At 35.9% G+C, this 22,665-nt stretch overlaps 1 protein-coding gene across 1 annotated transcript in view; it reads left to right on the forward strand.

Annotated features, from left to right (window-relative positions):
* The window catches only part of Itga2 (integrin subunit alpha 2), a 100,614-nt gene that overhangs the window by 57,244 nt on the left and 20,705 nt on the right, over positions 1 to 22,665 (forward strand). The window contains exons 8-20 of the mRNA XM_046456307.2: positions 1,055 to 1,205; positions 1,489 to 1,654; positions 3,894 to 3,970; positions 5,623 to 5,761; positions 6,853 to 6,998; positions 8,867 to 9,010; positions 12,499 to 12,702; positions 13,274 to 13,410; positions 15,674 to 15,813; positions 18,883 to 19,034; positions 21,137 to 21,247; positions 21,425 to 21,507; positions 21,932 to 22,073. Of these exons, the coding sequence (XP_046312263.1) occupies positions 1,055 to 1,205; positions 1,489 to 1,654; positions 3,894 to 3,970; positions 5,623 to 5,761; positions 6,853 to 6,998; positions 8,867 to 9,010; positions 12,499 to 12,702; positions 13,274 to 13,410; positions 15,674 to 15,813; positions 18,883 to 19,034; positions 21,137 to 21,247; positions 21,425 to 21,507; positions 21,932 to 22,073 (1,792 nt within the window). The remainder of the gene's footprint in view (positions 1 to 1,054; positions 1,206 to 1,488; positions 1,655 to 3,893; positions 3,971 to 5,622; positions 5,762 to 6,852; positions 6,999 to 8,866; positions 9,011 to 12,498; positions 12,703 to 13,273; positions 13,411 to 15,673; positions 15,814 to 18,882; positions 19,035 to 21,136; positions 21,248 to 21,424; positions 21,508 to 21,931; positions 22,074 to 22,665) is intronic.

Genomic DNA, 22,665 nt, shown 5'->3' on the forward strand with positions numbered 1-22,665 from the left:
CCTTATTTCACTGTCTGTCATTGCAATGTATTGTCACAGGCATTGCAGGTCATCAAAACTAAACAAGGCCCAGTTTCTCTTCTTAAAATCTTCACTCATACTTGTGATCTAGACTATGTCCTAGAAGATATACTTCACTCAAAAAGTTTGGATGTGTAAAACTGTAATTCAAATTTATCTAGCTGAAAACTATGGAACAGTTTTCTACTTTTTTATATTCTATAAAATAGAGTACACAAAATATTTTAGGAAATAAAATGATATGCTTCATTTTAAAATATCAAGAACTTGAAGAACTTCTTACACATTCAGGTAAAAATATGCAGCACACATTGAATATGTAAATTTGAAGATGGAAGAGATGAATTGAGGACAGATACAGGTGTTAAAGTATCATTAGATAAATGGTAGTTTATCCAAAGGAGTAGGTAAAATTATATAGAAAAAAAAAATGTGTAGCAAGATGGTCCATTTGACAGAGAGAAATAGGTTATATTGAGCTAGTTAATCACCTAAAAACAAAATAAAGCTAAAAACCTGCCTTGCTCCTTGCATCAAAATAGATTTCAGATTGACCAAAAATTTAAATCTAAGAAAATGGAACCATTTTAAACAATTATAGAAGTTGAGTGATTTAGTTGGGTGCCATGATGCACACCTGTAATCCCAGCAGCTCAGGAGGCTGAGACAGGAGGATCTCAAGATTAAAGCCAGCCTTAGCAAAAGAGAGGCAGTAAGCAACTCAGTGAGACCCTGTCTCTAAATAAAATACAAAATAGGGCTGGGGATGTGGCTCAGTGGTTGAGTGCCTCTGAGTTGAATCAATTTCTAGTACCAGAAAAAAAAAAAAAAGCTTTATACATGAGTAGTCTGTAAAATACCATGTCAAATATGAAAAATACAAAGAAAAGGGTTAATGGATTAAAATTGAAAAAATATCAATGAACTGAATAAATTATTTGAAATACATACAGGCTGGATTTTAATTTTAAACCAGAGATCTACATATTAACTTCATCTTTTGATAACGAGTCTTTAATTTTATCGGCCACAGAGATTTTGCTTATTCAGCAGCTTCTGGTGGACGACCAAGAGCTACCAAAGTAATGGTGGTTGTGACTGATGGGGAGTCCCATGATGGTTCAATGCTGAAGGATGTGATTGAGCAATGCAACAACGACAATATACTGAGATTTGGCATAGCAGTAGGTGGCTTTTCTTTTCATGTGTTTTGTAGTTGATGGATAAATGTTCCTTTATACCAGCATTTTCTTATTGACTGTTCAAAGTTTATTATTTAAAAAAGTTTTTACTGTCTCTCTGCTCCTTGCTATTTTCAGTCTTGTCGACTAAATAAATGGGTGTAGAAATGTTGCTTGATTTACTTCTTCAGAAGGTCTTTGGTGTTGGGAAGTAGGCTAGAAGCTGTTAACAGGAAACATGGAGAACAACGGGAATGACTTTTTTCCTTCTTCCTCTATTTTCAAGGTTCTTGGGTATTTAAACAGAAATGCCCTTGATACTAAAAATTTAATAAAAGAAATCAAAGCCATTGCTAGTGTTCCAACAGAAAGATACTTTTTCAATGTGTCTGATGAAGCAGCTCTTCTGGAAAAGGCCGGGACATTAGGAGAACAAATTTTCGGCATTGAAGGTAAAAGAGCTCCTTTTAAGAATTTTCTTCCAAAACTTTTTGAAATTTTTATTGTATACACACATTTGCATTATTAATGTCAATTAGTATAGTTTTGTAGAAAAAAGCTTCTATACATCAGTAAGAAAAATTTACAAATATGAATAAGTACTTTATAAAGGATAGAATATAAATGACTCATAAACATAATATTCCCAACTTCAGTAATTATTTAAAAATAAAATTTCTATCACTTTTATATTTTACCTAAATGTGCACAATAATGTTTACTATTACAGAGATTATTGAGAAGTAAAGAAGCTCATACATTGTTGATAAGATGATAAATTGATGAAAAAATAGCAATATCTATTAAATTCCTGAATAGTTTTATCTTTTTATATGATATTGTATAATTTTTGAAGAAACATTTTACTTATCAGATCTAAAATAATTTACTTATGTGGACTTAAAAAGTCTGGTCAGTGTAGAAATATCACATATCCAGGCACTCACTGTGTGGAAGATTAGAACACACTTTAAATTTCGTAAAGAGTTCCACACTACCCAAATCACCTGGCTCCAGATGGTTAACACAACTCTCTGCAATAAAAATGGTAGTTTAAGGGAAGGAGAGGTAGGAATAGCAAGGATAGTAGAACAAAACAGGTATCATTACTTTATGTATATATTTAACTGCATGAACAATATGATTCTACAACATGTACACTCAGAAAAATGAGAAATTATACCCATCTATGTATATCAAAGTTCATAAATGCATTCTATTGTCATGTAAAACTAATTAGAATAAATTTAAAAATTCTTTTAAAAAGGGTATTTTAGTGATCAGTTACATATCAGGAACTACCTCCAAATCTGCATCCAAGGGGATTGTATAAATTAAAAGTTCATTTCTATATTTACATCTTGATCTCCTGATTATTTACTGGAAATTCCTAATCAAAAATTATTTACTGGAAATTCCTAATCAAAAACTGATTCTTAAATATCCTATGGTGCTTCTAAGTGACTAGTCATCATCAAAATCTCATGTTCCCTGAGATATAAAATTACTAAGCTGTCCGTGCTGATAATTTTGTGCATTTGCAGTGGCATGAATAAGAATGAGCACAATGTAATCTAAAAGCTAACCAGAAATGATTTTGTACATTATCTGCTACTACAGACTTTTTGAAGAGCACTGTTCTATTTTATTAAAAATTACCTCTGCTCATTCTGTGTAAATCATTACTTCTTCTAAACAACACTAGGTTATATAGTATAGTTTCTTCTCTTTATTAAAATGTTAGTCAGGAATTCAGCTTCCTTTTTGTGAATATTAGTGAAATGGAGCCATCTTGATCTTAACACATGGAAAATGAGCAATGGTTTGGTGCTAGTGACAGGGCCAAGCACCACAGATGAACAACTTCCTCCTTGGTAAAATTCCTCCTCAATATTTAATCCTCGTTTCTGGTAGCTAACCCAAATATCTCTCAGCAGAATCTTCACCACTGGTCAATTAACTAGCTCATCCAACTGCATCTGAGATATGTGTGCATTTATTGAGAGAAATACTTAAAAGTTAAAAATTCAGTTAGTTTTTCAACTAGTAATGAAAACTTTAAAAAAAAAAAAACTGACATCAGGACTGGGGTTGTGGCTTAGTGGTAGAGCACTTGCCTAGCATGTGTGAGGCAGTGGGTTCAATTCTCAGTGCCACATATAAATAAATAAAATGAAGGTCCATTGACAATTAAAAAATATTTTTAAAAAAAAACTGACTTTAATTTTAACCTTGCCTCATACCCTTCCTTTATGGAAGGGTCTTTAATACCAGGAACTTTGTAGGCATGTCATTAAATGCATTAATCTTAAGTTAAAACCAACTATGAACCCTACTTTGGAGGTATTATAGATTTTCATAATCTGTTAGAACACTTTCTTAGTCATTTTCTTTTTCCAGGATCTTCCAGCTCTTTATTTTTGGGTGAATGTTGTATATGAGTGTGTGGGTATGTGTGTATGTGTGAGAGAGAGAGAGAGAGAGACACACACACACACACACACAGAGAGAGATGCATGTATACTTATGTTTGAAAACTTGATTTAAAAGGGAATCGAACCCAGTCCCTCACACATGCTAGGCAAACACTCTACCACTGAGCCACAACCCCAGTCCCTGAAGTCAGTTTTTAAAAAATTTTTTTCATTACTAGCTGATAGTAATACAATTTTGAAACTGATTATTTCCCAGGTACTGTTCAAGGAGGAGACAACTTCCAGATGGAAATGTCACAAGTAGGATTCAGCGCGGATTACTCTCCTCAAAATGTGTGTATATAGATAACTTCAAGCCATACTGCCATTCACTCCTATGCTTTCAGACTCAATAACTTACACATGAAGTAGAAAAAACAACCATCTAGAGACAGATAGTTCTGGTTCCTAGCCATGCTCCTTAGCTTCTTTGTGTTGCTACTTTATCACCTCAAAAATGAAGATTAACAATGCCTCCCCTTCCCTATTTCAAAGGGATTTTCTATGGGGAGGAAGAGAGATAATATGCAAAGAAGACTTTCACTGCTCCAGGGCTCAAGCCCTATATTAATGTGAGATATTATCCCTACAGGAATGTCCTTTCAACCAATTAACAAATTCCGAGTTGCAATAGTATTTTTCTCTAAGAGCAGAGACAGAAAATAGTTGAAAAAGTTTAGGAAAGACGTGAGAGAAGATTGGAATACACCAGTGTTTTCTTAGCTCAGAGAAGCCCAGTCTTCTTTCTCAGAAGCATCTGCCTTCAAGCCTCTACTCTAATTCTATCTAGGATATGAGTAGGTAGTGAAAGGGGAAAAAATATGTGACACCCTGAGAAATAGTCAGGATACAGTGTGAACTCAGGGGCAGACCAAGGACCAAGAACAGCTCCTTGTATGTCTAGAATAGAAAGTGTGGACTGTTTCTGGGGCACCAAATCTTAGAGATGCTGAAAGTTATTAATATTTCCCATAGAAATAAATACAAATGAATCTATACACAGAGAATTCTATAACAATTCTGTAAACCCGTCCATGCTCATCAGAGTCCTGATCAGAGTCCCTAATACTACATTCATTCACATCATTTCACACACTCTAATCCTCAAAATGGCACACATTGTTTCCCTGGCTACTATTTTATGATCCGGAATCATACCTTTGATGTTTTCTAAGATCTAAGGCCAAAAACTTAAATATCAAGTTTCCTGTGTTGATGAAACCTGCCTTCAGTAGTGACTTATAGCTTTTGATATTCAAATTGAGCTTGATCCAATCCACAGTAGCCTGTCCCCCTCTACCCTTCCCCAGGGCTGGCCCATGCTAATTTTCCTTCCAATAGATGAACTGTCACAGCTACAGATGCCTTTTGTAGCTGTACTGTCATCCCACAGATGGGATATGGGGATTTGAGAATGAATCAAAAAGAGAGAGGAAAAATTAAAAATAATAGGTCAGAAAAGTGACCCCAGGACATGCCTGAGACAGCAGGAGCATGCTCTTTCTCCTCTCGGGTCAGCACTCTGTGACTCAAGCATGATTCATTTCCAGTTGTGAGCTTTTCCTATGAATATGTGGGACTGACATTCTACTATAATGCCTTTTTATAGGCTCATAAGGACTCAGCACTGGCAAATGTGTGTGTTTTGAGTGGATATTTTAAGATGACTACGTACCTGTTTTATACCAGAGCTTATTACAAAAAATTTATCTATGTAACATGTCAAAAGTAGGGCCCAAAATAAGATAAACCATGATAAGATTTGTTCTCCAGTGCAAATTTATGAAAACAATTTTGAGATATATCAAGATACATTAATATATATTTCCTTTCATTGCATTTATTTTTCTTAAATATAAATAGCTTATTTCAATATTTCCCCTACCCTGCCTTCTCATGCATTACATGTGATTTGTTTAATGATCTTCAACTTTCAATTACTTTAGGATATTCTGATGCTAGGAGCAGTTGGAGCTTTTGACTGGAGTGGGACTATTGTCCGGGGGACATCTCATGGATATTCAATCTTTCCTAAACAAGCCTTTGACCAGATTCTGCAGGATAGAAATCACAGTTCATATTTAGGTAAGGCATAGAAGCATTTGGCTCAGCAGACTGAAGTTCCTGTCCTTTAAACTAGCTTCTTGTTGAATCTTAGGGTCAGTCAGTTCAGCAAAGCCTCTGAAATGCCATCATATTTGTTGTTCATACATATGTTGCCTCTTTGCCAATCCGGCTTTAATTCACAATTGCTTAATAAAACATTTGCTTTGCACTCCCATCCCTATGACTGTTTAATCAATTGTAATTCCTGGAATATGATCATGTCTCTCAAAAATAGAAATAGTGGTCGGGTGCAGTGGTGCACACAGGGGCTTGGGAGGCTGAAGCAGAAGGATCACCAGTTCAAAGCCAGCCTCAGCAACTTATAGAGGCCCTAAGCAACTTAGCAAGACCCTATGTCTAATAAAATACAAAAAAGGGCTGGGTATGTGGCTCCATGGCTAAATGCCTCCAAGTTCAATCCCCAATATCAAAACTAAATAAATAAAATAAAATAGAAATAGTTTCTAAAAGCCAATACACTAAGTGGTAGTTTTATACTGTTTTAGAGTTTTCTGGTTTTTTTCTTATGATAAACAACCACTGATTTAGAGGACCTACTATGGGGCAGTTCCTGGGATGGCTATTCTATCTATATAAACATTTAAATCCTTCTAACAACCACATGAGAGCCATTTTACCTCTAGGATCCTTAGAGATCCTAAACAACCTAGTAAGTGTCAAATCCACAGTTTGTATCTAGAACTGTCTAACTCCTGTGGCCTGTGGCCTTTCCTCTGTGTGACATTACTTTTTAACTCCATTCGCTCATTCATTCAAGGCATATTTGTTGAGTGCCACATTCATAGGTTGCCGATGAGGACAACCTGGAATCTAGAGCCAGGTTTGTAGATGGAGAGAGACCCATGGGTCTATGCTGGATAGTGTGAAAAGTGGAAGGGCAAGAGCAGTTCATCTTAGAAATAGAAAGATGTGTCCTTGGTGACATACCTAGGTGCATGGGGAACTGTGCTCCATATCTAAAGTAAAGGATCTCTGATTATCTCTACTAACTGGGCAAGCCTTATCTGGTTGAGATATCCATTGACACCCTGTGTTTCCTTCTCTCCTAGGTTATTCTGTGGCTGCAATTTCTACTGAAAAAAATGTCCACTTTGTTGCTGGTGCTCCTAGAGCAAATTACACTGGCCAGATAGTTCTGTACACTGTTAATGAGAATGGCAATGTCACAATTATCCAGGCTCACAGAGGGGACCAGGTAAATATCATTGTTTATCAGGTGAAAATAATTTTATGGACAACTGGGTACATAGGGAATTGGGCAGGTAGAAATGAGAGCTAACATTTATCGAGTGCCTCCTCTGCATTTGGCTCTGTGATCTTAATTTTGTACATTCCTTACATTTTCACAGTAATACTAGAACATCTGCTCTCCACTTTGATAGGTTACTGAGAGTTTAGCCGGATTTTTAAGAAAACACAATTTTAATGGTATTAAGTTACTTTCACAACTCAATCTTAACTGGCCTCAAAGCTTGTGATGTTTAGTAATATCCCAGTCCATTGTTCTGACTGCCCACATGAACGCTAGGTGGCTGTTGTTTAGTCATGGTGGCAGGCACTATGTTTTGTGAACAAAGCCACATGAGGAGCCAAGAGTCTGGAGGAGAAATGGTAACACAGGAACAGTAGGTTATAATAGAAACTGAGCGGCACCTGAGCCTGTCGAGGTGTCCTGTTGGCCTTCATGTTCCTAAAAGGTCAAACAACTCTCTTCCATTTTCTGTTTGTGGGTGGTCATTTGGTTATTGAACCCTAAGCAGAATCCTGGTGTCATGCAGGAGCAAAGGCCAGCTTATGGGCTCCTGTTTCAGTTCTGCCCTCTGGTCCTGGCCATATGTGAGATGTACATCCCTGAACCCCAGCAAACAACAGAAAGTGATTTCCTTCCTTGAGACAGAGAAACTAACCACAGACTTCTGTTCTCTGGAAGTAATTCTGATTTTGCTGTTGCTGTGGATTTTCTAAGAATAAGAAGACCTGCTGGGCATGATGGCTCTCGCGTGTAATCCTGGCAGCTCACAAGGCTAAGGCAGGCCAATTATGAGTCCCAGCCTCATTAATTTAGTGAAGCCCTAAGCAACTCAGCAAGACCCTGTCTCTAAATAAAAATATAAAAAAAATACCAGGGGATGTGGCTCAGTGGTTAAGCACCCTTGGGTTCAATCCCTAGTACCACAAAAAAGAGTAAGAAGACCTGAGTTCTTGACTTCCTGGGCCACAGCCTAGCTATAATCACACACTCTTTCATCCTCTTTAGTATTTTTAAAAGAAGGGTGTTGAATATTTTAAAGAAAATGTTATGGAAGCAATCTGTTTTTATTAATTTCTAATCCTTAAAGAGGTTTTTGCTTAGGCATACAATGAATATGGCTGAGTGGGATGAATATCCAAATTCCCAGCCTCTATTTTTTCACTGTATCTCCACCCAGCCCTCCTATACTAGTCAATCTGGCAGCTACTCAGCTGTCCCAGACCAACCATGGATATTTATGTCATTCATGCTTCCCCATTTCTCTTCACCTGGAAAGTCCTTAAGATGCAATTCAAATAATGCTTTATCCTTCTAAGCCTTCCTGACGTCCAGGTACTCCAATCACTCAACCTTTGGGACTTGCCCATATTACAGTATATTTTTTATGGAAGTATAATTATTTATTCCTCTTGCTTCTACTCTTACCTTTCTCTACAGCACCCTTTACATAGTTACTAAGGATTTCTCTTATAAATGTGGCCTTTGGTTCAACATCATTAGAAATACCAGAGGTGCTTATTTAAAAAAAAAAATTTTGGATCACATTCCAGACATTTCATCAGAAGGCTTAGTAATAAGTCTTAAAGACACTTCCTTACCAATTCTTGTGCACCCTGACGTTTAAGAATCAAGTAGCTATATGGTGATTTAACCTGAAGGAAAGGAATCTGCTCTCCATCTTTATATTCTAGCATCTTTCAGGTTGTAAAAGCTCCATTTTTGTGCATTTTAAATGTTAATTAAAGTTCAATGTGATATTCAATGTATAAGAATCCTAGAAATCCTAAGATTAATATGCTTTATTACTCCAGCTTGGCTCCTATTTTGGTAGTGTGCTGTGTTCAGTTGACGTGGATAAAGACACCATTACAGATGTGCTCTTGGTTGGGGCACCAATGTACATGAATGACCTCAAGAAAGAGGAAGGAAGAGTCTACCTGTTTACTATTGTAAAGGTAAACTTAAAACAAGCAGTTTAATTTGCTTTAGTACTGACAAGTAAAAGTTAATCTGCATTTTGAAAAAAAAAGTTATTACTGGATGATTGATTCGCATGTCGAGTTTGGTTTGTATTTTATTAATTTTGAGGATGTCACCATTAAGTAATGACCTTAAAATCATGTTAAAAGGCATAATTAGAGTTTAATGCCAATTTACATGAGAAGTCTTTGGAAACATTTCTCTGATAAAAATAAAGTCATTATAAATTAAAATCATTTTTGAAATATACACACAAATGTTAGTGCATTTTCCAAGTATCTCATGCATTTTTATTAGTGCACTATAGATATACATAATATTGGCATCATTTTGACATAATAATACAAACATGGGATATAGTTTTCTCCAATTCATTTCCCAGTACTTCTCCTTTCCTTCCCCTCCTCCACCCTCTCTTTCCCTTCCTCTATTCTACTGGTCTTTATTCTATTTATTTGTAGTTTTTAAAATTAGTGCATTAGAGATTACATAAAGGTGAAATTCACTTTGGTCAGTTTCATTTCATAATTCCTCCCTTTTCCTAAACGTTCTCCCTCAGATTCAATCCCCTTCCTCAATTCCACTGGTTCCCACCCACCCCCTGTTTTTGCCCTTATTTTTATCTAACTTTCACATATGAAAGAAAACATTTGACACTTTATTTTCTGGGTCTGGCTTATTTCACATAGCATGATGTTCTCCACCTCCGTCCACTTACAAGCAAATGCCATTTCATTCTTCTTTATGATTAAGTACAACTACATCATGTATAAATACCACAGTTCCTTTATCTGTTTGTCTGTTGATGGGCATCTGGGTTGGTTGAATAACTTGGCTATTATGAGTTGAAAACATCATAAACATTGATGTGGCTGTATCCTTATAGTATGCTGATTTTAGATCTTTTGTATATATAGCAAGGAGTGGAATAATTAGGTCATATGCTGGTTCCATTTCTATAGTTGTAAGGCATCTCCATAATGCTTTCCAGAATGATTGTACTAATTTGCAGTCCCACCAAAAATGTATGAATGTACATCTTCCCCACATCCTTCCCAGCATTTATCTTTATTTGTATTCTTGATAGTTGCCATTCTGACTACAGTGAGATGACATCTCAATATACTTTTTATTTGCCTTTCCCTGATTGCCAGAGGTGTTGAACTTTTTATTGATATATTTGTTGACTATTTGTGCTTATTCTTTTGAGAACTGGCTCTTAGTTCTCTTGCCCATTTATTAATTGGGTTATTTAGGGTTTTGGTGGGGGTTTTTTAGTTCTTTATATATTCTGGATATTAATCCCTTGTCTGAGAAGTAGGTGGCAAAGATCTTTCCCATTCTGTAGGTCCTCTCTATATGTTCTTTATTATTTCCTTTGCTGCACAGAAGTTTTTTTATTTGATACCATCCTATTTATCAATTCTTGGTTTTACTTTTTGCACTTTAAGAGTCTTATTAAGGAAGTTGGTGCCTGTGCCACCACGATGTAGTTAGTGTTGGCTCTACATTGTCTTCTAGCAGTTTCAGAGTTCTGTTCTAATTCCTAGGTCTCTGATCCACCTTGAGTCAGCTTTTGTGCAGGGAGAGGGATAGGAATCGAGATTCATTCTTCTACATATTCATTCTTCTACCAGTTTTCTCAGCACCATTTGTATTTTTTTTAAAAAAAGGCTATATTTTCTCCAGCATGTGTTTTTGGCACCTTGTCAAATATCAGAAGACTCTATCTATGTGGATTTTTCTCTGTGTCTTCTATTCTGTTACATTTGTCTTCCTCTCTGTTTTGGTGCCAAAATACCATACTGTTTTTGTTACTATACCTCTATAGTATAATTTGAAGTCCTGTATTGTAATGCTATAAGCTTCATTCTTATTCAGAATTGCTTTGCTATTTGGGGTCTCTTATTTTCTGAATGGATTTTAGAATTGTTTTTTTCTAGTTCTGTGAAGAATATTATTGGTATTTTGAAGGATTGCACTGACTCTTTGTAATGCTTTTGGTGATATGGCCATTTTGATAATACTAATTCTGCCTATCCACAAACGTAAGGATTCTTTCCATCTTTTTCACTCCTGGGGATTGAACCCAGGGCCTCATACTTGCTAGACATGCACACTACCACTGAGTTACATCCCCAGCCCACTTCATTCATTTTTTTATGAAAAGATAATAATAACAGAACAGTGCTATTTTGTTATCAACTTGCAGTAAAGAGAAATAGTACTAGCCACTTTAGAAAACTCCATAGAATCTTAGATGCTTTCTACATAAGTTTGTCAGGAAATTCCATTGCTTAGTGAAACATTTAGGTGTATGTCCAACTCTTAGATTTTCAAATCCTTGCACATAAAATTTAGTTCAATCTGACATAAAAAAGCACAATTTTTCCAAATTGCAGACTGAACTCTCTAAATGCATGCATAGAGGTATAGTGGACTCAGTGAAATCAGGAAGAAAATTAAAGGCACAGTTTGGCATGGAAAATTAGACAAGTATGGAGAGAAAAAGAGAAACTGAAGTTAACATGGTCAAGATTATGCTTAGTTGTTGTGATAGTTTATCCTAGCTCATTTATTTAGATTAATGTAAAAATTAACCCTTTCATAGAAGCAATGTAAATAATTCTGATTATACCTATATAATCAGAGTGTATCATTGTACATACAATAAGGGAAGTGCACATCTACTTATTTGAAAATTTAATAAATCCACAATTTTTAAAATGTTCCTTGCTTTTCAAATATTCTGAACTATTTCATTAATTGTTGAAGATGTAAAAATCTCTTAATATGTTATCAAACTCAGTAGCAAATTCATTTCCGTGAGATTACAATAGAAGAAAAAACAACACTGACCCAGTTTCATGGTTGAGGAGCATGACTTTCTTGTGAAGTCATGAAATATTTCCTTAGTTGATTACAAAATCTTAAGGAAAAACTGTGTCTTTTACAAGGAAATGTCTTTTCCACTGGGCAGAATTACTTAGTGTTTCTTACAATGGAATATTAACTATTTCACTTTCCACTTCCTATCCCATTATAATTATGCCACTGTTTTGTGACTTTTAAGTATAACCTAAATCATCATATTTTATTTTGTTTTGCATCTACCTTAATTTCATCCCAGACATTAGATTTTTCATCAGAATGTTTTAAATTAAAAATTTGGAAACAGGTGAAGATCTTAATATGAGAGGAAAAGGAGAAAAAGGAATGAATACTTTTTTTAGGTTGTTCAGCTAAAGAGAAATACCTCTTTTAATCTCAGTTTATGAGCCAATATGCAGTGATTTTACTTATTAAAGTTTTTATTTATCATTGTCATCATAAATAGAAAATTTTGAATTCTAATTCAAGATATTACTTATAAGTAACATTTTGTTTTGGACATCAGCTGCTGTGAATTTTAATTACACATGTTGTGAGATTTGCTTTAATCATCCTTTATTCTCTTTGCAAGGGCATTTTGAATCAACACCAATTTCTAGAAGGCCCCAAGGGCTTTGAAAACGCTAGGTTTGGTTCCGCAATTGCAGCTTTGTCAGACATCAACATGGATGGCTTTAATGATGTGATCATCGGTTCACCTTTAGAAAATCAGAATTCTGGAGCTGTGTACATTTACAATGGTCATGAGGACACCATTCGCACAAAGTATTCCCAGGTAAGCCATGAGCTACATGATGATGTACTTATATGCGATTGTCATCATGTCAAATTCTGCTCTCCGTGGATTTTGTATTCTAATAGAGGAGACAATTGGAAAACAGATAAATAAGATGAAGGATTTCTGATAGTAATAAATGCCACAGAATTTAAAAAAGAAAAGAAAACTGAATTAGGGAATACAATTTCAAGTGAGAAATACCAGTTGGATAAAGGATAACTAAGCAACATCCTTACGCAGGCAATTTTTGTGTAAGACCTGAACAAGGCAAGCTGGGATAGGAATCTGGACCTGAACTTGCATCAATTTATTCTCCATCCACTGAACTTTTCACTATTTTGTGTTGGTTTGTGATTTTATATCGTAGGTGCATGCTGTTTTATTAATGGAAATGTGGGTGCAAAAGTGGTGCACAGGCAAATAAGAAGTGATTGAAAAAACAGCAGAATTTTTTGGAGAATAAAGATAACCTGGAAAATGACAACATGGGGCATTCGAGGACAGAGGCTGCCATTTGTCCGGCCCCACGGTTGTGCAGTGTCATTTCATATCAAACTTGCTTTTACAGAAAATCTTGGGATCTGATGGAGCCTTTAGGAGCCATCTCCAGTTCTTTGGGAGATCCTTGGATGGCTATGGAGACTTAAATGGGGATTCCATCACTGATGTGTCCATCGGTGCTTTTGGACAAGTGGTTCAACTCTGGTGAGTCAGTAAGTGCCAGATGCAAACTAGCTCACTGAACATGAGCTGCTGTGCTGGAATGGAGAAACGCCATGTGCATTATATAAGATTCTGGGGAATTTGCACAGAAGAGGACTATATTTTACCTTTCTGTTAATGGACTTATCTCAGCTTATAGCAGGGAACCCTCATGAACACATTGAAAATACTGAATGTTCAGAACACACAAATAAAGAAAAACTTCTCATGTGTGATTAAAAGGTGTATTTTAAAATTGTTAGTCATACAGAGGAAGCCTCTCATTGACATCCATAGGAGTTGAAGATGAGGGGGAACAAGAATCACATTCAAAGGCCTTGTGATTCAAGGTCAAAAATAAGTGCATGGACTTGTGAGGGATTGGAATTATAAAGAGATTGATTATTCAAGAGTTCCCATTTGGGCTGGGGATGTGGCTCAAGCGGTAGCAAGCTCGCCTGGCATGCTTTCGGCCCGGGTTCGATCCTCAGCACCACATAAAAACAAAGAGGTTGTGTCCGCCGAAAACTAAAAAATAAATATTGAAATTCTCTCTCTCTCTTTAAAAAAAAAGAGTCCCCATTCATTCATCTCTTTAAAAAAATGTGCTTTGAATGAATATCAAGGACACAAAAACATTAATCATTGATGTTTTAAAGTTTAATGATACTTTTTGTAAAACTCAGTTGTTCTTTAATGAATAAGTGCATTGCTTTTATTGTAGAATGAAATTGTTATGTGGTAGAAATAAAACACAAGGATAATATTTGAGACAGAAAGACAAGAAAATATATTTCCAAAATAAAATTTGTTAAGGTTGTTTATAAGTAGCATGCCAAGAGTAAATGCAAGGTGTGATATAATTATATGGCTGAGTTTTAAGTGGTTTAATAAGAAATCTCTCAGTGAACATCACCCCCTACACATCCTGGTAGGCTTTATAATTTATACTTGGTAGGCTATATATTCACTATACTATGACACTTTTTAAAATATATTTAGTGATAGTCAAACTTTTCCTTTTCCTTATTGAATACAATTTTGATTCTTCAAAAACATCAAGATACATGTAGTCAATGAATATATGGAGATAAGAGTCAAGCTAGGTTAAGATCATTTTGTGGTCACATTCTGTAAGTTTTCAGGACTGTTTTTTCTGTTTAACTCCTAAGAATATTTTTTTAAATAAACTTACAAAATATGTAAATCAGTGACATCTCTATTGAAATAAATACTTGTTTTCTCTTAAAGATTGCCTTAAAGAAAACATCCACTTAAGCATTTCAGATCTTATAAACTTGAGGATAAGTTGCCTTTTTTTAATTAGATGTTTTATGACTATTCATTAGGAGGCCTGATAGACATTAACTATTGAAATTATGTTTCCATTAACTGGAGTCTTTCAGGTGGTACCTGATATTAAAAGGAAATGTTTTATATGTCTTCTTGTGATACTTTAAAAAAAAACAGTGAAATTACTTTGTAAATAATTGAGGGTAAACACCACAGGTCACTGTGATCAAGTGTAAATTCCACTGTAGGGGAATTAGGAGACTGTGGGTTCCAACTTCTCACTAACTAACTTGTATCAAGTAAACTGGTAAGTCCTCAAATGTCTTGTGTCTCAGACATTTCCTTTGCTAAAATGAAAATAATATTTGTCCTACCTATTTCATAGGAGTGTTGTAAGGAGCAAATTAGATCAGAGCAAGATATCAGAAAGTCTTTATCCAGGTCAGAAGGTTACAGCGATCTGCTTGAGGTGACTCTATAGCCTTTTTTTTGGCACTTAGCTAGTTGCTACCCTCATGGCCATATGCCACATTTCAAAGAATTGCTGCTAAACTCTGAGGCAGTACGGAAGAAGCCATGACCACATTCCTCAGCCCTGCCATCTCTACCTGCTCACCTTCTTTCTCCCCTACCATTGTGAGAAGGGTGAATGTCACTACTTCTAGCTGATGAAAACCAAAACCATGACTTGGCTCTTCACTTGCAAAGAGGTTGCAGACTTTTATCCTGTGCTCATGCAGCTGTTCATTGAATTTAAAAACAAATGTATGTGTGTTGTGCTGATGATGTAGTCACAATCAAAAAATCATTGTCCCAGCATACCACCTTAGAGCTTTCAAATGGAAAATATTGCAGAAGTATTCAGATGCAAGGTAGAAAAATATAAATGATGCTGGTACTGGGTTCTCTGTGTAAAGCTTATGATATGTATGCTTGGTAATAATGTCTATCTGTTTCCATTTGTATCTTTCAGGTCACAGAGTATTGCTGATGTGGCTGTGAAAGCTACATTCACACCAGAAAAAATCACTTTGTTCAACAAGAATGCTCAGATAATCCTCAAACTCTGCTTCAGTGCAAAGTTTAGACCTACTAGGCAAAACAATCAAGTGGGTGAGTAGACCTGAAATTACCTGTACAGAGATAGGTTTATTTATGGTTTTAGTCTGTAAGCTATGCTTTGGTTTGTAGGCAAAAAGAAAGAAGCATCTTTACTTGCAGACACTTAAATTGCCACCCATTTGAAGTACTTAAGAATGGTTCATTAGGCATAGAATGTTTGTTTAGCTCTTCCTTCCTCATCTCTGGAAGGTGACATTCTGCTGCTGAATGTTGTAATCTCATGGCATAATTATGGGTTCTCTCAACTCTGTCCTTTGAGTTTCTCTTACCCACAATTCTCTTACTTAAATCTGCAGGCACACACAGATTTCACTGGACTGGTAGTTTTAAATGAGGGTGCCACTTGTTGGCTATGCCCTGTTCTAGATACAATACATGCAGTGAAACATGGAATGCTGTTCCTATTCTTGAATAATTAATAAGCACTGAATAATGAAAGGAAGCATGGAATCTGTGCCTATTGTTTTAAGTTTTCTAAACAATCCAGAGAAGCAAGTCAAGGTCTGCGTGTGTTTCACCAAATGGCAGAAAATGGGAAAAGCACCATAGGCAAGTGTCAACAGGAGTTGTCATCCTCTGTCCCCTCAGCTGGCCATCATCTTTCTAGTCCTGGCTAAGGTCCAGGATCCTCTTTGACGCCTTTTCTAACCACTCCATCTCACCTCCATCTTTTATCTCAGCACCTTCTGTAGACAGCATGCAATTTAACACTTAAAACCACCCTGCTATTTCATGGGTTCTAAACCCCCTTCCATCAGATTCTGGCTCTACACTTCAGAACCTGTAGTTCCTACAGATATTTAATTAAGTGGACAACAAATAAACTAACTTAAAGCCTGAAAATAATCAGTCAGGTTGTTTGCCATAATATAAACCAAGAAATAAATAAGGCCAGAATACAAAGCCAACATTAGATTCATATGTGGCACAACTTTCACTACCCTTAGTTCATAATCTACCAGTGTAAAGACTACTTCTTTATTTTCTGGAACTTAGACTTTGTGTAATATGACAAAACAATGCAAGACTTCATATCCATCTGGAAGTTTTCTTTTCAGGTGTTCAAACATTGACCCGACTTTGAGCTGCATAGCTCACAGCCCTGCCTTGGAGCACACGTCCATCTGAGTAGCCATGATAATTATATCACAGATCACTACTCTGTGAACATTGTTACTAGTCTGCCTAAACCATTAAATTGGAAGACACGTTAGTTAGCAGGAATACCTGGCTGCTCATCTTTCCTGCCTAAAGCAAAAATGTGCCTCAAGCATCTTCCACATTTTGACCATATTTCATCTTTTCTATTGCCTCACATCAGAAATTCCACTGTCAGAGAATTTCCTGGGCCATTGATTGGCTGCTGAGGGTCCCTGGCTTTCATGCTGTCATTCACCATTTCCTTTGAATCTTTCACCTTGATTCCCCAGGTTCACACTGATAAGCCAGTCGTCATCGTCTCTCACTTAATTGCTTGTCAATAATAGTGTATAAGGCAAGAATCCCATCCTCTTAATTGTGGAAAGTGAATTATAAAGCATATGGTTTATATTATTTATTACATTGGGCACATGTTCCAGTATGAGACTGTATATCAGTTTCACCCATTTGCTTTAAAAAATGAAAAGTATTATAACATGTACAAACTTTAACCTAACTACAGTGATCTCCCCACCATTCTTTTTTTTAATATAAATTTTTTTGTTGTAGATTGACACAATACCTTTATTTATTTATTTATTTATTTATTTTGGAGCTGAAGATTGAATCCAGTGCCTCACATGTGCTAGGCAAGTGCTCCACCACTGAGCCACAACCCCAGCCACCCACAATTCTGTTTTTAATTTTCACTGCTTATTTTTAGTTAATTTGTGTGTGTGTGTTTGTGTGTATTTTAGCCATATTTTTGGTCTCATTAAGTAATTAGAGCAAGAAAAAATTGTTCAGTATTGTCAATAGATAACTTTAAAAGACACATAAAGATTTAATGCCTTAGGGAGTATATTCAAAGCATTAAATCTTTATGTGTCTTTTAAACTATCTATTGACAATAATGCATAAAATACTGAAAGAAATAAAATCTGATAGAATAAACCCAAATAAAATAGTTGCTACTATGAATAGCACGAGATACTCACTCTAAATTTCCAACAGTGGACTTTAATTGAAAGTAATAGTTCTGATAGTTTAGACACTTGGTACCATCATCAATTTTCTTACACAGTGTTTTTTTTTCCATTTTTAATTCACTGAGATGATATGATTATCTTTATTTGATAGCTGAAGAAGCAGAGGTTCAAAGAGATTAAGTTGCCCAAAGTGACAGAGCACAGAGACTATGGAATTAGAATTCAAACCAAGTCTGACTTGAACCTGATTGTGGCAGTGTGGCATGTCTTTTCCCCATGAAAGATTGTAGAACATCCTGGCACTGTACGCATTCTTCCAGAGGACCTTAGTTAGTCCTTAAGGGGACATTTGTCCCTTAAAATGGCAGAGAAACAGATAGAACATAGAATTTATTTCAAAAATACCCAAGTGTTATTTCTTACCAAGTCTTAGCTGTGTAAACATAAGTGAATTCTTTTATCTCACTGATTCTATATCATTATCTCAAAACTAAAATAACAATATCCACTTCCCAGATTTATTGTAAAGCTTGTATAAGGTAACATGAGAATGTGTTTAACTGTAGGCATTCAATAACTATCCCTTTGTTTTCCCTGTCTCCATGTTATGGAGAAGGAAGCCGAGGCAGGAGGCAGTGAGCAATTGGACCAGGTTTATCTGTAGATTTCCCAGTGGCAAGTCCAATGTTCTTTCCACAGCTCCCAGCCACATTTGTCTGAATAACATTTCTTTGTATCCAAAGTCAGTTATCAGAGCTAGAATTAAAAAATCATATTGTGCTACCCTTAGTTCATAATCTACCAGTGTAAAGACTATTTCTTTATTTTATGGAACTTACAGAGACTTTGTGTAATATGAAAAAACAATGCAAGACTTTTTTTTCCTTAGAAGTTTATTTGTAATAACATTTCTTTATGATTTTTATCACAGCTATTATGTATAACATCACACTTGATGCAGATAGATATTCATCCAGAGTAACCTCCAGAGGTTTATTTAAAGAAAATAATGAAAGGTGCTTGCAGAAGAATATGGTAGTAAATCAAGCACAGAGTTGCTCTGAGTACATCATTCTTATACAGGTGAGGCCTCATGGTCACAAAAGTTCTAAAATGGAAATTTGTGTTAGAAAATGCTTGCCCTCCTAATTATTTCCTTTCTTGTCTAATTCTATGAACAGGAAGCATATTTCCTTTATCTTTATACTTATGGTCACATTTTATTATTATATAAATTAGTGGCATTAAATTTTATTTGGGATTATTACTAAAAGGGTTAAAAATAAGATTCTTAAAGAAATTAAAGACAGTACTTTCTTTAATGTTCAATATTGCAAATTTACAGTGGACAAAAAATTTTATTTTCATATTTTCCCATTGGGGAAAATTTTATTCATTTTAAACTACTGAAATTCCAATTCTAATTGTGTTTCCACTATTGATAGGAGAACGATGGTAAGTTAAAGATTACATGTTCTAATCTTGTGCCATAATTAATATAGTTCTCAGGGTTCTTGAAAAACTCCCAGGTAGGAAAAATGCTTCTCAGGAGAAAATTTCCAATAGGAAATTTATTTTATATATTTTATGAAACATCTCCCCTTAGCAACTACATAATGATATTTGAAAGCGTGATTTACTCAGGAAACCACTTTAGAAAGAACTGCTTAAGTATTCTATCCTAAACACAGTTCTCAGAGGTTAAGGCACCTAAGAATTGCCAAGGAAACTCATATTAAATCCACATTCTGGGTTCCCAACACCATAAATTGGGTTTGAAGGGGCAAAGATTATGCCGATTTAAGGGACATGCCGGCTATTCCCAATGTGGATGGATGGTATAGAGATCACACTTCAAGAAAAGCCAAGCATGAGATTTGGGAAGACATCAACTTCATGGTTAGACGAATGAAGTGCAGTAGACTTGTTTAAGTTATTATTTCATTTTAAAGTTTCTTGTCTGTGAAGGCCTGGATTTTGTTGTTGCTGTTGAAATCCTAATTATACAGATTTTTTAAAGAGAACAAAAGCTGACTTCCATTCTCTCCTATCTGGTATCAACTAGTGATTCAAATTATACATGTAATCCATTGTGGGGAGATGAAGACAGCCAAGCTGTTTTTCTTGAAGAAAAAAAAAAAGACCTATTTACTGTTTGACATCAATACCACATGAGACCACCCAATATACCAAGCCTGCTGCTGACTGAGGAAGCTCAGAGTCAAGCTGTCCTCGTATCAGGATCCCAGAAAGGACTCAAAGACTTGAGAATAAGTCCTGCTGGTGAAATGCACTCAACGACAATGAACATACTGTGTCTGGGGAGAAGGGAAATTAGATTCTTGGGATTGTTTTCATTTGTATATACATAATTCTTTCTTGACAAGAACTGGAAAAGATTTGTAAGAGGATTGCTAGATGAGTTTTGCAACTGTTTTGGCATTTTACATGTTTCATCAGACAAGAAGCCTCAAAACTGGAAGGGACCCAAGCCTCCTGTAATGCCGCAAATTCTCTGCTCTGTATACAGAAGCAAAGCAGAGTGTGTGTACAAGGCTGACTTTAATAAGTATCCAGTCACATGTGCATCATCTTCATGTACAAGCAGCAACAGAGTTCCTAAAAGTCAGCTCGGGCCAGAGGCTAAAGAGCTTGACTCTGGACATAGGAATCTTTATCTGGTTTTGTAGAGAAGGCTTAGATTCTGACCAAGGAAGGAAGTATTCTTGCCCCCTCCTTAATAGCCATCCATGAGCTGGGTCATAATAAGCCCTTCCAGAGGTTTGATCTGGATACCTGGGGACTCTTTAGTCTTGAAAATAAGAATGAGAAGGACATAGACATCAGCTCAAAAGCAAGGTACTGATTTAGAAGTCATTGGAAGATTATCATGTTATAATGACTTATGCATATATAATGAGATTATTGATGAATTCAACTAAGAATTGCTGCTTTAGATTTTTACTGTAATCAAGAATCTTTAGGTTTCCTAGTAGTATGGAGGCTTACAGCAGAAGTAGGATGGAAAAGAGGAAGCAGAACCTGATCATTCAAAACAAGCATATGCTATGCTACATAATCAAGTGCTAATTCTTAATCGTAAACACATTTGAAGTCATTTTCTTGTTTTAAAGCTGCTGTGCCTTAACATGCTGACTCTGTGGTGTGTGTGTGTTCTGTGTTAGAAACCCTCTGATGTTGTAAATTCTTTGGATCTGCGTGTGGATATCAGTCTTGAAAATGCTGGCACTAGCCCTGCCCTGGAAGCCTATTCTGACACAGTCAAGGTCTTCAGTGTAAGTGCCACATGCCCTTTCTCCATTGAGATTGGCTAACAAAGGTTCACAGTCACTGCAGTAGTGTTTTAAAATACCCAGGACAAAGTCTTAATGTCTTAATTTTCTAAAAAAAATGCTTCAAGTTATATATATATACACAAACATAGATATACATATATGTCTTTTTTTTTTCAGATCCCTTTCTATAAAGATTGTGGTGACGATGGACTTTGCATCTCTGACCTGGTTCTAGATGTCCAACAACTACCAGCTGTTCAGTATGTTCTATTTTAACGCTCAGTATAAAATGTGTAAATGAAAGACACAGTTGATTGTTTCATTCAAATCAATGTTTATAGAGGTTGCTTTTTTTTTACCAAAAAAAAAAAATTCACACTAGTAAAGACTAAATTATAATTTCTATCATTCACAAAAGAATAGAGCATAAGAAATACAAAATTCTTGGTATTTGGATAGTTGTCCCTGCCATGTAATTAAAAGCAACAACAACAACAAAAAGTCTCGTAGCATTTACTTATGCATAGTAGCACTTTTATGTGAAGATAATTTATTATTATTAAGCAATTTTCTCACTTTCCAAGTAGAGTTTATTTCTTAAATGTATGAAGTTTATGAATATTTGTCTTTTTTATTTTTAATGCCTTTTTTTCTTTTTCTTTTTCTTCTCTTGATTTTTAATAGAGAACAATCCTTTATTGTCAACAATCAAAATAAAAGGTTAACATTTTCAGTAACACTGAAAAACAAAAAGGAAAGTGCCTACAACACTGGAATTGTTGCTAATTTTTCAGAAAACTTGTTTTTTGCTTCATTCTCCATGCCGGTATGTGAGGACACCCTGAGCACTGTGTTTCGCACTTGCTTTAACTGTCTTCCTTGTACTCAAACCTCCCGCATCCTCTAAATAGTCTAAAGAAGCCCTGTTCCCCTGGGCATGATCAGTCCTGAACTATGGCTTCTAACTGGTTAAGCCACAGGAGAGCTGTCTGGCTCTATATCTAGAGCCAATTCTGCTTTGCAGCTCTGGTCACTTTTTCCTTTACCCCGACACTTGGCAACAGTAGCCAGACACTCCTGTAACTCTTCCCGAGCCATCTGTGTGATGAGATTGCTGTGGTCCTGCACAGATGTCCTGCACTTGCTGTGAGGCATCTGAGACACATGGCTTAGCCAGGGCTTTGCAACCCCAGGTCTTGTTACTGCCAAGATGATGCATTCCAGCAAAGCCAGGCAATCAAGTGGACCTGATCACTAAACCAGGACTGCCTTGACCATGAGGGCCCCTTGGTCCCTCCTCTGCCCTTAAGCCATGCAAAGCAAAGAAGGAAAAGCTGTTTTCCGAGGGAGCTACTTGATTAAAGGTTTAAAAAATGGTTCATCCAATTTAAAGTTAATGTGAACTCACAATAGATTTA

This window comes from Marmota monax, unplaced genomic scaffold, assembly GCF_021218885.2.
Source record: "Marmota monax isolate L192 unplaced genomic scaffold, Marmota_monax_Labrador192_F-V1.1 WCK01_AAM20220418_F8-fsc00037, whole genome shotgun sequence".
NCBI lineage: Eukaryota > Metazoa > Chordata > Mammalia > Rodentia > Sciuridae > Marmota > Marmota monax.